General features: G+C 53.8%; 2 protein-coding genes across 6 annotated transcripts in view; one reads left to right on the top strand and one right to left on the bottom strand.

Annotated features, from left to right (window-relative positions):
- Positions 1–4,618, top strand: part of GPR143 (G protein-coupled receptor 143) — a 37,348-nt gene extending 32,730 nt beyond the window's left edge. Inside the window, exon 9 of the mRNA XM_026478167.4 lies at positions 4,224–4,618. Coding sequence (XP_026333952.1) covers positions 4,224–4,318 — 95 coding nt within the window. The 3' untranslated portion in view covers positions 4,319–4,618. The remainder of the gene's footprint in view (positions 1–4,223) is intronic.
- A 3,167-nt stretch (positions 4,619–7,785) lies between these two features.
- Positions 7,786–16,990, bottom strand: part of TBL1X (transducin beta like 1 X-linked) — a 213,502-nt gene continuing 204,297 nt past the window's right edge. For all 5 annotated transcript variants that reach the window (XM_057309977.1, XM_057309975.1, XM_057309976.1 and 2 more), the window contains 5 exons: positions 16,549–16,623; positions 16,052–16,179; positions 14,226–14,391; positions 12,193–12,294; positions 7,786–11,209 (listed from right to left, as the gene is read on the bottom strand). In XM_057309977.1, the coding sequence (XP_057165960.1) occupies positions 11,183–11,209; positions 12,193–12,294; positions 14,226–14,391; positions 16,052–16,179; positions 16,549–16,623 (498 nt within the window). In that variant the 3' untranslated portion in view covers positions 7,786–11,182. The remainder of the gene's footprint in view (positions 11,210–12,192; positions 12,295–14,225; positions 14,392–16,051; positions 16,180–16,548; positions 16,624–16,990) is intronic.

Here is a 16,990-nt window from a genome sequence, read left to right as displayed (position 1 = left end):
CCCATAAACCATTTCTTTGCCCACTAGTCTTCATATCTCCCAGAAACCATTGCTTCTGCCACCATTCCACACCCCTCCCACAATCCCCTGCTTCTCCCACCATGCCCCATCTCCCACAAGCCATTGCTTCTCCCACCCTTCCTGTTTCCCACAATCCATTCCTTTTCCTAAAATCCCCTGCCTCTCCCACAATCCATTTTCTCTGCCGTTCCTCACGTTTCCCATAAACTATTTCTTCCACCATGCCCGCATCACCTGTTAACCATTTCTTTTCCCACCGTGCCCCACATTGCCCATAAACCATTTCTTTTCCCACCATGCCCCACATCGCCCATAAACCATTTCTACTCCCACCGTTCATTTCTCCCACAATCCCTTGCCTCTCCCGCATGCCTCACATCTCCCACAATCCATTTCTTTTCCCACCATTCTTTATTTCTCCCACAATCCATTCCTTCTCCCACCATTCCCCACATCTCCCAGAAACCATTTCTTCTCCCACCATTCCTTACGTCTCCCATGAACCATTTCTTCTCCCATCATTCCTCATTAGGAGACCAGCAAAAAAAAAAAAAAAAAAAATACTGCCTGTCTATCCCACAATTCTTCATTCTCCCCCACAGTTGTTCTTTCTCACTAGTCCTGTTTCTCCCATAATACATTTTCCCGAATTTCCTTTGTTCTCCCTAATACTCCTTTTCCTTCTCATTATCTTCTGTCATTCCCACAATTCCCCTTTCACTGCCATGATCTTTTGTTTTTCCCACAGTGCGCTATTTTTCTCATCATCCCCCTTTTCCCACAATTCCCCTTTCTCCTCTGTAATCCCTTTGTTCCCATTAACTCCATTTCTGTCCCACAGTTCTCCTTCCTTTTCCGTAATCCCTTGTCTCACCCACAGTCTTTTGTCTCTTGTGGAATTCCTTCTCTCCCGTAATTCTTTCTCTCCCATAACCCTTTTTGTCCTACGGTGCCTGTCCCATAATTTCCCATACTCTCCATAGCCTAGTTCTCTCAGTTCTCTTTCCCACAATTTTCCACTTTCTCCCACAATTCTGGGTTTTTCATTGTCTCTCACAAATCTGTTTTCTTCTACAATGCTGTTTTCCTCCATGCCTTGTTTTTCCTAAAATTCTGTTTCTCCTTAACTACCCTGCTCTTCCCCACACTCCCTTCTCACAATTGCCTGTCTCCCACCATTCTCTCTTCTTCCCCATAGGTCTCTGTTCTTTCCCACAGTACTCTGTTTTTGCCACGATTCTCTCCCTTAGTTTTTCATGCTCCCTCACAAGTCCATCTCCCCAAATTTTATTTCTCTCCCACAGTTCCCCATTCTCTCCAGAATCCCCATTCTTTCCCACAGTTCTGTTCTCTCCTATATTTCCTTGTGTCCTCCACATTTCTGTCCTCCACAATTGCCTCTCACTCACGCAATTTCTTATCTTAGCTTTCATTCCCTGTTGTCGCTTGCCCTCCTGAATGTAACACCAGGTGGCCCTGTGGATGGTAGCTGCTAGGGAAGTGTGGAAGAGAACATACTCCTGGCTCTGACTCTGCTGCACTCCCTGAATCAAAGTCCACACCTTGAAGGCGATCCAGGCCCAGGGGTTTTACGTTCTCTGTGGCTCGTGGGTGCCCACGGATTGGGGCTTTCTGATCTAGGGCTTTGAGGCTTTCAAGGAATCCATGAGGGTGCAAGAGACATCCAGTGTGCTTTCCTAAATTTTAGATCTGTGTGGGGCCAGGAAGTTTTAAGAACCCTCCTGGGCTGCCAGGGCTCACCAGAGAGAGTGACTAGGAAGGGGGTTGGCCCTTGGGCACCGTGAGCTTGCTGGCATGTGCAGAGCCTGCAGGGACACTCATCAGGAACTCACAATTGGCACCAATAGAGAATTAGTCCACATCCCCCGTCACCTCATTGGATTATCATCTCTGAGACTTGCTCAGCCAGCACATTTTCTCTTTGTGGAGACCTTTAAGACCAGAAGAGAAAACCCATGGACGTGCAGGCCTGCCAACAAGCCCGCGGCTGCGGGCATCCTGGGACGTCCGTGCAGGCCGGGCTGGGCTCAGGTGGCCTGGCCGCGGCAGCACTGGCATCTGAGAACGCTGTTGCGGCACAAATGCATTTCCTCCATGGAGCCCCAGGGTGAGGATGAAAGGACCAGGAACTTTTAAAAAGCCACGGGATCCAGAGCTTGCCCTGAAGTGTGAGGTCACGGGGGAGCGTCCTCAGCCCAGACCTTGATCACAAGCCACCATGTGATATCCCCCCCCCCGCCATCTCTCCGGGACTTTGCAAAGACCACAGAAGCCACACACAAGTTCCCACGAGTTCAGGATGTCCTCATAAACAACGGGCGACCCTGCGAAAATCAAATCTTTTTGAAGTGTCAGCTGCCCTCCAGCAGCAATGCCGTCTTAGAAGTGTCTTCTAGAAGTCTTCCCGCCGGTGCCTGGTCTCCTGTAAGAGCAGGCTCACCGCCCCAACAGAAAGTCTTCTCCCACCATCCTTGGTGGCGACCCACATTCTCCTCGGGATGTGGCTGTAGGTGCTGGGACCCTGATCACTGCTTCCGCCCGTCTACATTCCCGTCTTTGTGGGGCTCATTAAACCGAGTCTGACGTACTCAGACCTCTGCTCTCCCCGACTCCTCATCATCCAGCCCCGGGAGGAAGCTCTGCTGCTCCCCCAACAGGTGTGTGTGTGGTGGGGTGTGGGTGGGGGTCCCTGCGGTGCCACACTTGGTTTTTCTTGGTCATATCATCGTCTTTTCCTGTAACTCAGGCTTTCCTAGACATTCCCGACATCTACGCTACTGTCTCCACTTCTCCACAGAACGCGGCCGTGCTTGTGCTCCTGACACGCTCCCCACAGCCCTGCCTGCATCCCTTTTTAAATTCTGCTTGTTCCTGCCCCTCTTTGTACGCCTCCGTCTCCATTAATGCGCTGGGTGCTAGCTGCAGGCAGCTGACGTCAGGCACTTGCTCCGCTAAACGTATCCATTCAGCACTTCTTTCTTGAGCACCTTCTCTGTGCCTGCTGTTCCTTGAGGCGCTGCCGATACTATGGTGACTACAGTAGACATATTTCTTGTCCAGTGGGACTGTTCATTGCAGTGGCAGAGACAGAGAATGACAAGGACAAATGATTATACAATATTCCAGGTAGCAAGAGGTGCTGTGAAGAAAAACCCATAAGGGGAGGAGCGTGGCTTTAGAGTGTCCTGGATTTCTCCCTGAGGATGAGGGAACACTTGAGCTGAGATCTGGAAGGTGAGAATCCTACCGCTGAACACCCAGTGTCATTTGAATTGAGATCTGAATGAAGTGTAGAAGCGAGCTGTGAGAAAAATCTGGAAAAGAGCTTTACAGGCAGAAGTGATGTGCAAAGGCCCTGTGGCAGAACTGAGCTGGGCGTGTGAGAGGCCTGTGTGCTCGAGCATTGAGTGAACAGAGAGTGTGAGTGAGTGGAGATCCAATAACCAGCAAGGCCCATGGATGGACGGAGTCTGGGATTTGGAGATACTCATGAAGGGCAGTCACTTGCCCCATGCAGAGTTGCAAGGGCCACCCGTCTTCGTGTCTTCCACGTGTGTTCCCCACACGCAACCCAGAACCTGGAGCACAGCAGGCATGCCCGGACGCTTGCGGCATGAAAGAACGGCTCTGACGTCCGATCCAAAGGACCTGCACAGGTTCTGAGGGAACATGTGTTACTGGCATGAACAGACCTTCGGGACGACGCTGTTGGCAGGAGTAATTCCGCTGATCGGCACCCACTCCCCCCCCGCCCCCGAAACCACAGGGCATTGACCGTGAAAAGACAGTCCAAAGGTGTTTTCATTTGACAGGGGCGGGTGGTCTCCCACCATCTGGAGCCCTCCTGGACTTGAGTACAGATGACCGGGCGACTGTGGGGTCCTCCTGCCGAAGGGAGCGCCCCCTGGGGCTGCTGCCCCAGCGGTCACACAGGGCCCCGTGACCTCACGCTCCCCAGTCCGACAGCACAGGGCTCTGAAGCCTCCCCATGTCCACAGCTGGTTTCCATTCGGTCGACAGCATCCCTGTGGTTCGGCCCGACGCACACATAGCCGCCGGTGCAGAGGCCTGGAAGAAGGGGTGCAGGGGCTCAAGACGGCCGTGGAGTCGGGCACTGGTGGCTGGAGAGAGACCCTCAGGGACACCGACACCGTCACAGTCTTTTCTCTTTTCCTCCCCAGGTTCTGATGCCAGCACAGTTGAAATCCATGTCGCAAGTGAGTCCCGCAACGAAAATGAGGTTGACTCTGTTCCCACACCCCGGGGAGACCTATGAGAGGCACGGGACAGGGGTCCAGACGCCATGTCCTCAGGCTCTGCAGTCCTCGTTCTTGAGAACTGTGTTCTGCCCCCAGATCTTCCGTCATCAGCCTGTTAGGGTTTCTTCCTGAGGAATGTGTCTGATGAGAGAGGACCTGGGAGCGTGACTGGGGACAGGAGGAGAATTCCTTCCTTCCAGACCCACAGGAACGTCTCCATCCTCTGCTGCCCGGGGTCTTCCTGAGGCTGGCCGCTGTAATGTAAATGCATACCCAGGTCTCTAGAAGGGTTAATAAAACAACGTAGTTGTGACTGAGCTGCCGGCCCGACGTGCATGCTGTCCGAACAACACCTCTAGCAAACGCTCTTGAGTGAGGTCTTGATGGTGCAGACACAGCAGAGTAGAGACGCCGCAGGATGGACGGGGGCGGCCGCACAGCGTGCCCTTCCCGCGCCACTGGGGGCAGAGAAGGGTCCAGGTCTCCATCTCTAACGTAGCCGTCGGTGCCCGTGCCGTGCCGGGCAGGGACATAGTCTAAGGAGACCTTAGAATGTGCTTTAGATCATTGCCTAGCTTGGAATCTTTCTATCAGTTGCAATCTATGTATATTTAAAAGTTTTAAATGCATTTTTTATTCATCGGCAAATATACTGCAGTGGGCACTGGAGTTGCAAGCCACCTAGGTAGGCCTCTAGAAAGCAAGATGCTGTTTTCTCAGGACACTGCAAACAGCTGGGTTACGCGATCCTCCCTTCATGTCAGACGACTCCGCTTACTCGAGACAAGCGGTCCAGGAAGCTCCTAGAGCTGTACTTCTGGAAAGTCGCTTGGTTGCTGATGGGATTCGGGCACACTTGGACTGTGACCATGGTGCCCAGGGCCGTGCGTTCCTAAGCGTGGCCCCGTGCTAGATGACACGCACCGTGATCCAGAGTGTCAAGGACGTGCGAACGAGCCCTAGCTTTTCTGGGTGGATCTGCCCTCCCACTCTGTGTTGACACTCGGTCTCCCCCAGCATCGGAAGCCCCCTTCTGCGTGATGGTTCCCCCAGTGGCCTGAGGCCAGCCCACCCCACCCCAGAAGCAGGGAGGCCAGCTCCTCGCTTTCCCGGCCTCCCCAACACCTGGAGCAAGACATGGAACTCAACAGACCCGTCCCCCAGTCTAGGTTAGAAGCTAGTGCCCAAGGGAATGGGCTGACGGAAGCATGTCCGAGAGGGGTTGGCAGTAGGCACGCCTGCTTTGCAAGCAGCTGGAGTGCTTTCCGGGGGCCACAGTCCGGCATCCAGTGTCGGGGGGTGGGCAGCACCCAGTTGTGTGTCTGTGCGCGTTCCCTGCATGCGACCAATCCCGTAGCCTCAGTTTGGCTGTTCCTGCCTGTGTGGTCTCCAGGCCCAAGATCCTCATTCATTCTTTTCGGCTTACGCTGGCCAGAGTCAGGTTCAGAAGCTTGCAAGTAAGAAGTTTGTCTGATCTGACGATCCAGGTACAACTCCTCCTCGACGGGGGGTCCCGGTCACCGGCCAGCACGGTGGTTTTTATGGGGTGGGGGGCAGAAGGTGCGTGCATCCCTCCTCGCGCCTACTGGACAGGCACCGAGCGAGTCCGCGGACGCCCTGGGGACACGCGAATGACTGTCAGAGACATAGCGTATCAAGTCGCTCTGGTGAGGAGACAGCTGAGCAGAGGAATACACGAGACAGTGACGGGCAGCCTGGTCTGAAGCGATTTCCCGGTCAGGCAGGTTGCTGCAGGGGGGCTCGTGACGGTTTTGTAGCTGGTGGGTGCTAGAAAGCTCGGGGGCGCGAAGGGCCACGATCCAGTGGAGAGAAGGCAGTAATGACAAGGGAGGGACGTTTTTGAGAAGGCGCGGTGCCGGCGACCCACGAGTCTGGGCCGGCTGGACACCACGGAGGCGTTCGTCGCTGGGGGTGTAGTTTGGGTGGGAAAGCGAGGCGGTCCTACCGGGTGACTTCCGTGTGATTTTGGTGTATCGGCCAGGTTAGGAGCCCGCCGATCTGTCACAGCTCAGGATACGTCTCGAGGACTCTGCTCACGTCGCCTATTAGCGGAATGCCGTCAAGCTCACGTACAGCGCGCACTCTGGGTAGAACGTGTCCCACCCAGCGGCTTTCCTGTGGTTTCTCCCAGTTGCTCTCGCTTGGCGAAACGACAGGCTCCTCGTCAGAGCCCCCGCTCTCCGGAGCATGTACGTTTTAGTGGAAGGTAACACCGCGCAGAGTAGTGTCCCGCCGTCTCCCACACCGGTCCCCGCACCGTCTGTGTCCTGCTCGAGGTGGAAGTGTGTCGTGGGTGACGCATCTCAGAGGAAAGGGAGCCAGGCTGGAAAAAGAACGATTCGGCCACGTTCTGAGCGTTTGGTAAGGGCAGACACAGCACTGCTTCCCACGGGGTCCTGCCCATTCTCACGCAGCTCACAAAGCGACGTCTGGGTCTCCGTCCACGGTCACGAACAGCCAGCGCGCGCAGGTGCCCAGAGAGCTTCCCGCGAACAGGAAGAACATTCGTAAATACCCTTTAGGAACCGCATCAAGATGGGACGGTCCAAGTCCTGTGAAGGGACCAAAGCTGAAGATGTCCAAAATAAAACAAAGTCCGGCTTCCTCTCTGGTATAAAGAACCCCATTTAAAGCTGTGTGATCCCATCAAAGCCACACGTCACGTACGCCTCTGCCCCCGGGAACCCTGACATGTGCTGCCTCCCACCCCCCGCCACCACACGGCCATGCTTGCAACTAGGTTCTTCCCAGGACCTTCCGTGGCTGTGTTTCCCCCGAATGCCCCAACTGTGGGGACGTGCTCGGTCAACTTGGAGTTATCAAAAAGAAAAAGCAGGCTGTGTCCCTCCCAGACAGCCCTGGGACCCCAGCTGTCGGCTTCGTTCTGGTGCAGGATCACGTCGGAATTGGCGGGAAGGACACCGTGACCTTGTTGGTGACTCGTAGGGCAAGTACCTACCGTGCAGGAGTGCTCTGCCCTCCTCCTCGTCTGCCTCCTTCCTCATCGCGCGGTAGCAACACCCAGTAATTACGGAGCACCCACCGATTGATTAAGGGGACACGAAACGGCAGTTGCCATGTGGCACAGAGCAGATGTCGGTCAGCGTGCGGAACGTTAATGTGTACCGCGGAGTCACCCACGTCCTGTGACTTTGGGGTCCTCAAATGGCTCAACGCTAGTCCTTGAGCTCAGTCTCCCAGCAAACCCGCCTGCTGCTAAGACCCCTCTGCTCTTTTTACCCCCGCCAGCCTGGACTAAGGTAGAGGAGGAACAGGTGGAAACACGCTCCCGTTACAAAACCTGTGACGGTCACTGTGGCCCCGTTTCAGCAGAGCAGCCCCGGAAAGGGGCACTCAAGTAGTTTCCTTGAGAACAGGCAGAGTTTGGTCTTCACCCATCCGTGTCCACGGGGGCCCAAGAGTTCCCCCTGCGAGAGCAAGAACGCACACTCACTGAGTTCTCTAATATCAAAATAGAGCAATTTATTCAAGACACTGAGTATGATCTGTTGATTTTCTCTTGAAACAAATGAGCTACGACACAGAAGGTGATTCTTTTTCTCAGAGAGCGTGAGGGTGAGTGGGGGTGGAGAGAACAAAACGGGGGTCGATGTGGATGGAACAGAATCTAGAAAATGCAGACAGAGGACCACATCTGGCTGTACGTCTGACACAGACAATAAAAACTGCAGAAGCCAGAATTCAAAACTTCAGTGAGTGGCGGAAGGAACATTTCTGCATTTGACAAGAAACACGATTTAAAAAAAAAAAGTGGAACAGAAGGTTAAAAGTAACAACAAAGCAGACCCTCACATCTGACAAAGTGCACTTCACTTGGCGCCGTGATCTAGTTTTAGAAAGACGAAACAAACGTCAAGTCCTAGGTGTCGTGTGGGGTCGGAGGGTGGACACCCTGTCACGTCTGGCCCTTTCGGTCCCCCCGCCGTGGGGCAGGATCCCTCTGCCAGCTGGGCGTGCGGGACACGGTCTTGGTCACTTGAAACCCAACCGAAGGTTCTAGGAAGGATCATCGTGTTACTCAGATTTCAGAATCTAGGTTCCGTGTGGTCAGTCAGACTTAAGCATTTACCCACAATTTCTCAGAGCTGTAAACAAGGACAAACAGTAACTTCGCCCACGGGCCGTCCCTCAAGGACAGAGATCAATCTTCTAGCTTTCTGGCAGCAGGGCAAACGTGGCAGGCTCGATGGTCGCGGTGGTTGTGCTGGGGACGGGGACGGATGGAAGGGGTGCTGCCCGCACGCTCATGGTCGGTCCCTCTCAGGCCCGTGGGACGCTTCCTCTGCAAGGGCTGCTCGGGGAAGCTAGGCAGCGGACGTCGACCTTTGTCCTCACCAGCCTCCCCTCTGCACACAGGGGTCAAGCCTGTGCTGCGCATGGCCTCGCAGCCCTTGGCTCCTACCTGACCATTCCCAAGCGGCTCTGAGTTGGCAGGAGGCTAAAGCCCGGGCTCCCGACCTCCTGTGAAGAGTGTCTGCTGAACCCCTCACAGGATGTCTCGCCATGGCCACCCAACAGTGTTTGATTTGTCAAACACAAGCCATGTCCCGAACACGGGCCACCCCTCGACAACGTATGCTCTGTAGAGGGGACATCCTTATTTGGGGTGGGGAGTCAAGATGGTGTTGGTCTGGACCCCCAACACACTGCATCGCAAACCTAATGATGTCTTGGGGCCGGGCAATGAATCATCATCTGCTATCTTTAAAGATGGGAGAGGCGACTCCACAGAACTCTGACCCCTGGCCGAAGCACTTAGGCAACAGAGCCTGAGTAAAATACCCAAGTCGTCCGCAAGAGCACTTTTTGGGTCCCGTGTAGACCAGCTGTGAACGACTCTGAAATCCAAGCCAATTAATGATATGAGAAGGATGCACACTCTGGTCTTTGTAGCCAGTCCCGGCCCTTCCAGGTTCTGCGGAAGCCCTTCTCCTGCCCGTTGGGTTTCGGCTGCATGGATGGATGCCACCCTCTAACGTCCTGTCTCATGGCTGGAACACACGACCCAGCTGACACCTGCCCAGGACCGGACCCCCGCCCCCAGGCCTGGCCAGCTTCCTCATCCCTTCCTGTACCCGCTGGGAAACAGAGGAGGCAGGAGGCCTCAGCTTTCGGTCCTTCCCCACTGCTCATTTAAAAACTAGGTCGTGTTGGGTTATGACAACAAGAGTACAAAGGTCACCTGATCCAATGAAAGGAAACTCCTCTAGGAACACAAAGCCATGTTTAATTTTTTAAAAACAGTAAAAAGATTCATTATTTAAAAAAAAAATCTTTCTCCTAGTCTCTTGCAAGAGAAAGAAATTATGAAGACAGCAGAAATTATTAGTGACGTTTCTACCTATGTAATTCACTTCCGGGACTGAACATCTTCCTTTCCCATTCTTTTCTGTCATCGGGAGACCAGGGGAGATCCTGGAGCCTTTTATGTCAGTGTTGCAAGGACGGGTCACCCTGCTCTCGATGACACGACCCCCGGTATGTATAGTGCCGTCAACGAGATGTCGAGGGGACATCGAGCCCAGCCGTCAGTCGTGATGGCTTCTTCAATACCATTTGGTTTGGGGAATGCTTCTTGGGGTCAGAGGGCATTGTTCTTCCTCTCTCTCCCGCCGGCTACGAGGGCACACACGCCCTGCAAGACGCAATGCTCTTCTTCGAACCAAAACGTGCTGGGACCTCACGCTCTGGCTGCAGAGCAATCCCGTGGCCAATGCACAGGACTGACCTTTCCCCACCCAGACTTCTAACCACCTTTCATGAAGCTGAAGGGAAAGGAAAAAGCGACCTCAGACCCTGCCTGTGTCTTCCTAAAATTTGTTTAAAATATGAATCACACAAAACTCTCTATGTCTGATGGCCATTTTAGGATTTTAAAATTGTTTTAACATAAAAATATTTTTTTTTTCCAAAAATACTCCGGGCTCTCTCATAAGTATTTTTTTTTCTCCTGTAAAAAGTCCCCCTGCCCTGCCTGCTTACATAAAGCACTTATTACGCGCCGAAAGTGCCCTTGAGACCTAAGATCCGAAGCGACTATGAGAAAGGGACAGAGAGAGAGTGAGCGAGGGGCGATGGGGGAGGGGACGGGGAAGCTGTCCGTCCAGGATTTCGTCATGGTGTCCATGAGGCTGCATCTACGGAGGGTAGACAAGACCACACGGAACGAAGGAGACAGGTGCGGGGGTGGGGGCAGACAACGGGAAAGAAGCAACACACCAAAAACAGTTTCCATCTCAGACTGAAGGCCCCCAGACGACAGGATTCCAGCCAATAGAAAAACCACCGGACAAAGAAGATTCTAGAAAATAGAAAGTGTTGGGATTACAAAGTTGCGCATTTCATCGGTACAAACTGGTCTTTGAACATCCTTTGTGAGAACTGTAGTGTCCAAATTGTTAGGGAAAAAACAAACCCGCCACGTGGAGGAGAGTCCCCTCCCCCCCTTTTGGTTTATCACAGCATTTTTCTTGTTTTTCCTTTTTTTGGCACAGCTTTTTTTTTCCTCCTTTTTCTTTTCTCCTCTCAGCCATCAGAGCCTGTCCTGGATGGAAACCAAACCGTGCACTGTTTCACTGGTGGCTTTGTGCTTCCCAGGCTGAATGTTCTGGGTGGAAACCGTTCTTTCCCCCTTTGATAGGACTGTGTATGTTTCTGTTTTAAACTTCTTGATGAAGGTTACGAAAAAATAGAGACTCCCGTGGCCAGGGATGAGCTGATTTCCAAGTACACTCTAATGCAAGTCAAGTTCATAGAGTTTCAGAGCGGAGCGAACTGTGTCTGCAACCCCACACATTCACTGCTGGTCCGTTAGAATTCTTTTCTATAATATTTTGTGTTTACTTCCGAAGATCTAAAACACACACCTGGAAAGAAAGAGAAAGTGCCTGTTATCTTCACAGACACCACCAAGATGCCTTTACAGCCCTTGGACCAAATCTGGCTCATCACCCGTGTTTTGTAAATAAAGTTTTATTGGCACACAGTCACGAAGGTTCAGAGAAACTCCAGTAAGAGGCCAGTGTCTGAGCATCTGGCCAACCAACCCCAAGCAAACGGCGCGGCACGGAAAAGCCAGGTCGAGGGCAGTGCTGGGAAGAAATGGGAGTGGACGCGTCGTGACGGGGTAGGTGACAACTCAAGCCTGAGCACACGGATGCTGGGAACACGGGGGGCCCACGTGGACACTTTGCAAGCCCTTCTCTGCTACCCCCCGGCCTTGGAGCTCAACTGCAGGAATGAACTAAAAGGCTAGACATCTCATGGGACCAGAGTAGGACCACTGGGAGCCAGGAGACCTATGGAAGGAAAGGCTGTGCCCTCACCACCGCAGGGCCCAGGTCAGGGGCACAAACGTGGAGCTAAGACAGGAGCAAGTTTCTCGGCGTCAGCACCAGTGGTATTTACGGCCGGATGCTTCCCTGCTGTGGGGCCGTCCCGGGCCTTGTAGCAGGCTTGGCAGCATTCTTGCCCTCCACCCACCAGACGCCAGGCGCCCCCCCCGAAGTAGGGACAACCAGAAACACCTCCAGACATTGTCCAATGTCCTCGTGGGGGCAGAATCACCAATTTCCCTGAGAAAATGTTGGCCAGAATGACAACCTGGAAGGGAGGAACAGGCAGCCATTCTCAAATGGTGCCAACCCAACGGGATCCAGCCCAGAAGTTTCCTTCACCCAAAACACATTCACTGAATACCTACTGTGTGCAAGGCTCTCGGAGACCAGGGCCCATCACTACCCCCCCCCCCGCCCCGCTCCAGGAAGTGCAGTCAGGTGTCAGGTTGCCCGTCTTTTCACCTTCCCGCCCTGGCCCCTCCACTCCCCGTCCAGCCACAGGTGCTGCTTACAGAGCCGTCGGACGCGCTGGCGCCCACTTTGTCCCCTCGGGCGTTCCAGCACACCTCGAAGATGCCGCCAGTGCCTCGGTAGCTGTGCACCAGACTCCCGCTCTGCAAAGCAAAGCACAGCAGTCATCACTCAGGACGCACAGGGCACGCAATGCAGGGATGTGCTACAAGGAGCCGCTCCTCGGGATGTCACCCCGAGATGTTATCCCACTGTGTCGTCACGGACAGCTGCTAAGTTGTCAGACGCACAGAAAAGCAATGTGGTTATCTGGTGGCTGCAGATAACGTGCCTTCAGACCTGCCTCCACCGGGAGCCTACACGTAGCCCTTGGTGGTCCACCACCCGGGCCTGGACACGGCTGGGGAGGTGGCTCCTCCTCGGGCCCCTCCCAGCCAGTGACTGATGGTGCCGTGCAGACGGGGCAGCTGTTCTACGAGATGGGAACACAGCAGGGAAAAGGTCGACGCTGTGACATATTTTTTTATATTTACCTCTCACTGAGAATTAAAGTGACCTTTAATTAAAATGTCTCCAAGAGGGTACCTGGGTGGCTCAGTGGGTGAAGCGTCCGCCTTCGGCTCAGGTCATGATCTCAGGGTCCTGGGATCGAGCCCTGCATCCAGCTCCCTGCTCAGCGAAGAGCCTGCCTCTCCCTCTGCCCCCTGCTCATGATCTCTAATAAAATCTTGAAAAAAAATGTGTCTCAGGGGTACCTGTCTGCCTCAGCCAGTAGAGAATATGACCCTTGATCCTGGGGTCATAAATTCCAGCCCCACGTTGGGTGCAGAGTTTACTTAAAAACAAGGTGCCTGGGTGGCCCCGTCGATTCAGCGTCCACCCCCCGCTCAGGTCATGATCTCAGGGTCCTGGGGTCGAGTCCCGCATCGGGCTCCCTGCTCAGTGGGGAGTCCGCCTCTCCCTCTCCCTCTCCCCACCACTTGTGCTCGCTCGCTCTCCCTCTCTCAAAAAAAATCTAAACAATTAAAAAAAAAAATCTTTAAAAAAAAAACATCTCAGAGTGTTGTGATTTATACAAAGGGAGTGATACAATTTGACAAGTTTTTGACAGTAGGGAGCCCCTAAGGAACGATGTCATTTTACAAACCGAGCCAGCATGATTTCCAGCAAGTGTTTCATGAAGAGACTCTGGCCTGCTGTCCCTGGGATGTGTTTTCCAGGAGGCCCATCTAGAGAGGCTGGCTCCACACAGGGCCCACCATCGCCTCTCCTTCCGCAAGAGGATGTGGTTTAGGTAAGGCAGTCCCTGGGAAGCCTGAGGTCTCAGTGGACCCCCGCACGGCTGTGCCAGTTACCCTGGCCCATGCCCCATCTCCCCCAGCCACAAGGGGCACATGGACTCCAGAATGTGAATCCATCCGAACGTCAGCCAAGCCCAAGGGAATCAAGAAGGTAGGTCACGTGAAAAGGGGTGCAGGGAAGCCACGTGATCCATCCCGAGATCCAACAAAATGGATCACTGGCTATTTTCAAGGACTCCTACCATACGACCATCTCCTTCATTAGGAGGACCAACAGCTGAGTCCCCAAGGTAATACTCTGTATTCTGCTAGCTCCTGCCCATTCTACTCAATGGGCAGATTTCTGTTATGCCGCCGGTATTGCTGGGGCACAGACGTGGCCAGGGCGGGCCTCAGCCCCGTTGCCTGCTGCTCCTGGAGAGTGCAAATGGAAGGCTACCTGTCCACCCCCCAACTGCAGTAACCACAGGGCCACGTCTCTGGAGACGCCTGTGCCCAAGAAAAGGAGGAGGCAGGTAGAAGGTTCGATGCCCACAAGTTGAAGATGGGGGTAGCCCTGGGGGGAGAAGACCCCCGGCCCATACGGAGCACAGGGCAGGCGGCATGGAGCCTGGGGTCTGCCCGGGGAGGAAGGGTGGGCTTCAGGGCTTCGTCTGGGGCAACTCATTCCTAAGCACACATTCCCCACTTGCCGCTCCTAGCCTGGGTCCCTGGAAACACGATTTGGACGTTACTTTTGGAAAGGATTCGGTCCCAGGAATCGGGGGGATTACCTGAGTATTCCAGATATGCACACACTTGTCAAAGGAGCCACTGGCCAAATACTTCCCGTCAGGGCTAAAAGCCACACTGTAGACGGGCTCCTGATGTTTGGTGAGCGTGTGGGTGCAAACGCCTCGCTCCACGTCCCACAGTCGAACCGTAGAATCAAACGAAGCACTGAGAAGACGGGAGACAGAACATCACCACAGAAACACCTTGCTTCCTTTCCGTTTCCCTAAGATGTTTAATCAGTAGCACCAGCTTTTGTTTCCAAGCTTTTATGCTTTGAGAGGGAATAAACAGGCACGCCCTCTCCAAAATGTGACTCGGACATACTGAAAACGAGGCCACAGCCCTCAAACAGATCTTCCTTTCCTTCCCTTTGCCCTTCCCTTCCTTCCGGGGCTGTTACCAGGGACATAAGCTGATACCCACGTAGTTTCTCTCTGCATTTCCTACAGATAGGCATGATAAATACTTTCATAGAATATTTACCACATTTTCTAAAATGCTCCCGCCATTAAAAAAGATAACTTGCATTGTTAGCAACTGAAATGATACCAACGGTTTGGAAAAACAGCAAACTGAATGAATAAAACTCAATCCAAGAAGAATTAAAATACAGTCACGTCCAAATATGTGGTCATACCGTGGAGAGCTGCAAATCTGGGTTATTTTCCAACGTGAAAGCACAGCACGTATCCCAGAGCTGTTACCTGGCATTCTCTCCCCACACGCATGCTCCCTTCCTACCGGTGACTGAAAGGATCACTTGTGCTCGTAATGGGTACCGTGTCACAGAAGCACCTTCTAGGCCATCAGAACGGACGGCAGTGTGTTCTTTACACAGTCATTGAGTGGATTTTAGGACAATTACTTGAGATAAGAGAAGTATGGCCTTCATGATGTTCTGGGGTTAGGCTCTCAGCAGCTGTAGGAAGCCCCTCCAGTTCTGTGTAAGACAGGGCCCCGGCCCGCCGCTCGCAACAAACACCAGTCCTCACTGCTCGGCGAGGCTGCCCGGCCCGCCGCTTGCTGCAAAGATGGACTCTCTTCCTGATTTACAGCAGGCTGCCACCCGTCGCCTGTGCCCACTACCCCTCTCTCCCCATGGCCTTCTCTCCAACAAGCCCATGGCCGCTCCTGGTCACGAAACATCCCCGCCAAGGCTCCTCTCTTGCAGGCGAAGCAAACACACCCACGCTGCTTCCGACTAGTCTCCAGACCCCCAGTGACCCCGGCATTCAGTCTCGGAATCTCTTCAGCTTGTTTTCTAAATGTTCTTTGGAAAACACAGTACCTAGAGTGGAACGCTGCATCCTGAATGGGCTCCGGCGAGCACTGGGACAACCAATTCCGGCCGGACTGGCCACTCCACTGCTCCCAGTGCTGTGTCCCAGGGGGCTCACTCTGTCGGTGGTTGGGTCAGGTCGGACTATGGCTGGGGAGCCCCTTGTCATCGCTCATAATGCTCCCCACCTGCTGCTGCCAGCCGGATCAAGTAACCGAGCCCAGTGTCCACACTGAACTCGGTCTCCTTCCTTCACCAAAGCAAAGTCCTCAAAGCCTGGACGTGTGACCAGTGCCTCCTACGAACTCACGCTCCAGACGAGCCTTACCTCAAGTTAGCTGTCACTTCACAGTCTTGTGGCGCTTTCGAAGCGAGTGCACCACGTCATTTAGTTTGGGAGGGCACGCACAAATTCGCCAACGGCTTAGCGAAACTTCCTGTTCTCTTTGGCTACGAGTAAGTCTTACTGGCCCTGCGGCTAGCTCGGCCCCAACGAGCAAGGCTGCTTTTAGGAACCGCGCCCAGGGTGGGCCGTCTGCCCTTTACCTTGCGAGCATGATGTTGGAATTTGGGTTGCTGGTGGCTGGCCCGGTGGGACTCCACTTTATGGTGTAGATCTCTTTGCTGTGAGCCTGCAGGTCATGGACACACGTGTCCTGCTTCATACTCCAGATCTAGAGAACGGAACAGGAACAACGTGAGCAGATGCCCTTCCTACATCCCTCATTCCGTGAGCTCTTGCGAAGCTCGCCGCGTGGCGTGGAGTGCGGCCGGCCAATCAGCACGTCACACGCCAGAGAGGGGGGCAACGTGCGAGAGTGCACCTGTGAGAAAGGCCGCGGGGAAGGGAAGGAGTCTCCGCAGGGCCCTCCACGGATCCATAGGAGTTAACCGTAGGACAGCGACACCTAGTTGGTAGTGGGGACAGAGGCAGACAGAGGGCTGGGAACAAAATCGTCCGCAGAGGAGCTGTGAGCGCCAGGTCCTCACTGAGTACGTGCAGTTGTCTAGGATGAGACAGCCCGCCCTCCTCTCAGCGTTACCTTTAATGTCATGTCATCGGAGCAGGATGCTAGCAGCATTCCAGAAGGGTCCCATTTGATGGCGTTGACCTCATTCTGAAAGAGAGCAAAGGGTTTCAGGAGAAAGGCCTGTGAGCAGATACTCCAACCTTCCAGCAGGGGGCAGCAGTGCCCCATCGGCGCCACAAAGAGCCCGTTTGCATGTCGGCTGCATCTCAAAGGACACCGCTGAGAAACCATGCACTTTCCTCTTTTCCCTTTCCTTTCTCTTACTCTGCCTTCCACATTTATGTACGAGCACAGCCATATACCAGACGTCACTGCCCCCTCATCTACGTTTCTTTATGAAAGAAAACATCACGACTAGGGAGTTACACCAATGTACATATAATCCAGGACAGCGCAGAAAACCAGTAAGACCGTGGTTATTTAAAAACGGACTCTGAAAATCGTTCCCTACATA

This window comes from Ursus arctos, chromosome X (assembly GCF_023065955.2).
Source record: "Ursus arctos isolate Adak ecotype North America chromosome X, UrsArc2.0, whole genome shotgun sequence".
Taxonomy (NCBI): domain Eukaryota; kingdom Metazoa; phylum Chordata; class Mammalia; order Carnivora; family Ursidae; genus Ursus; species Ursus arctos.
Note: the sequence above shows the minus strand (reverse complement) of the source record. Positions and strands in the feature narration are given on the sequence as shown.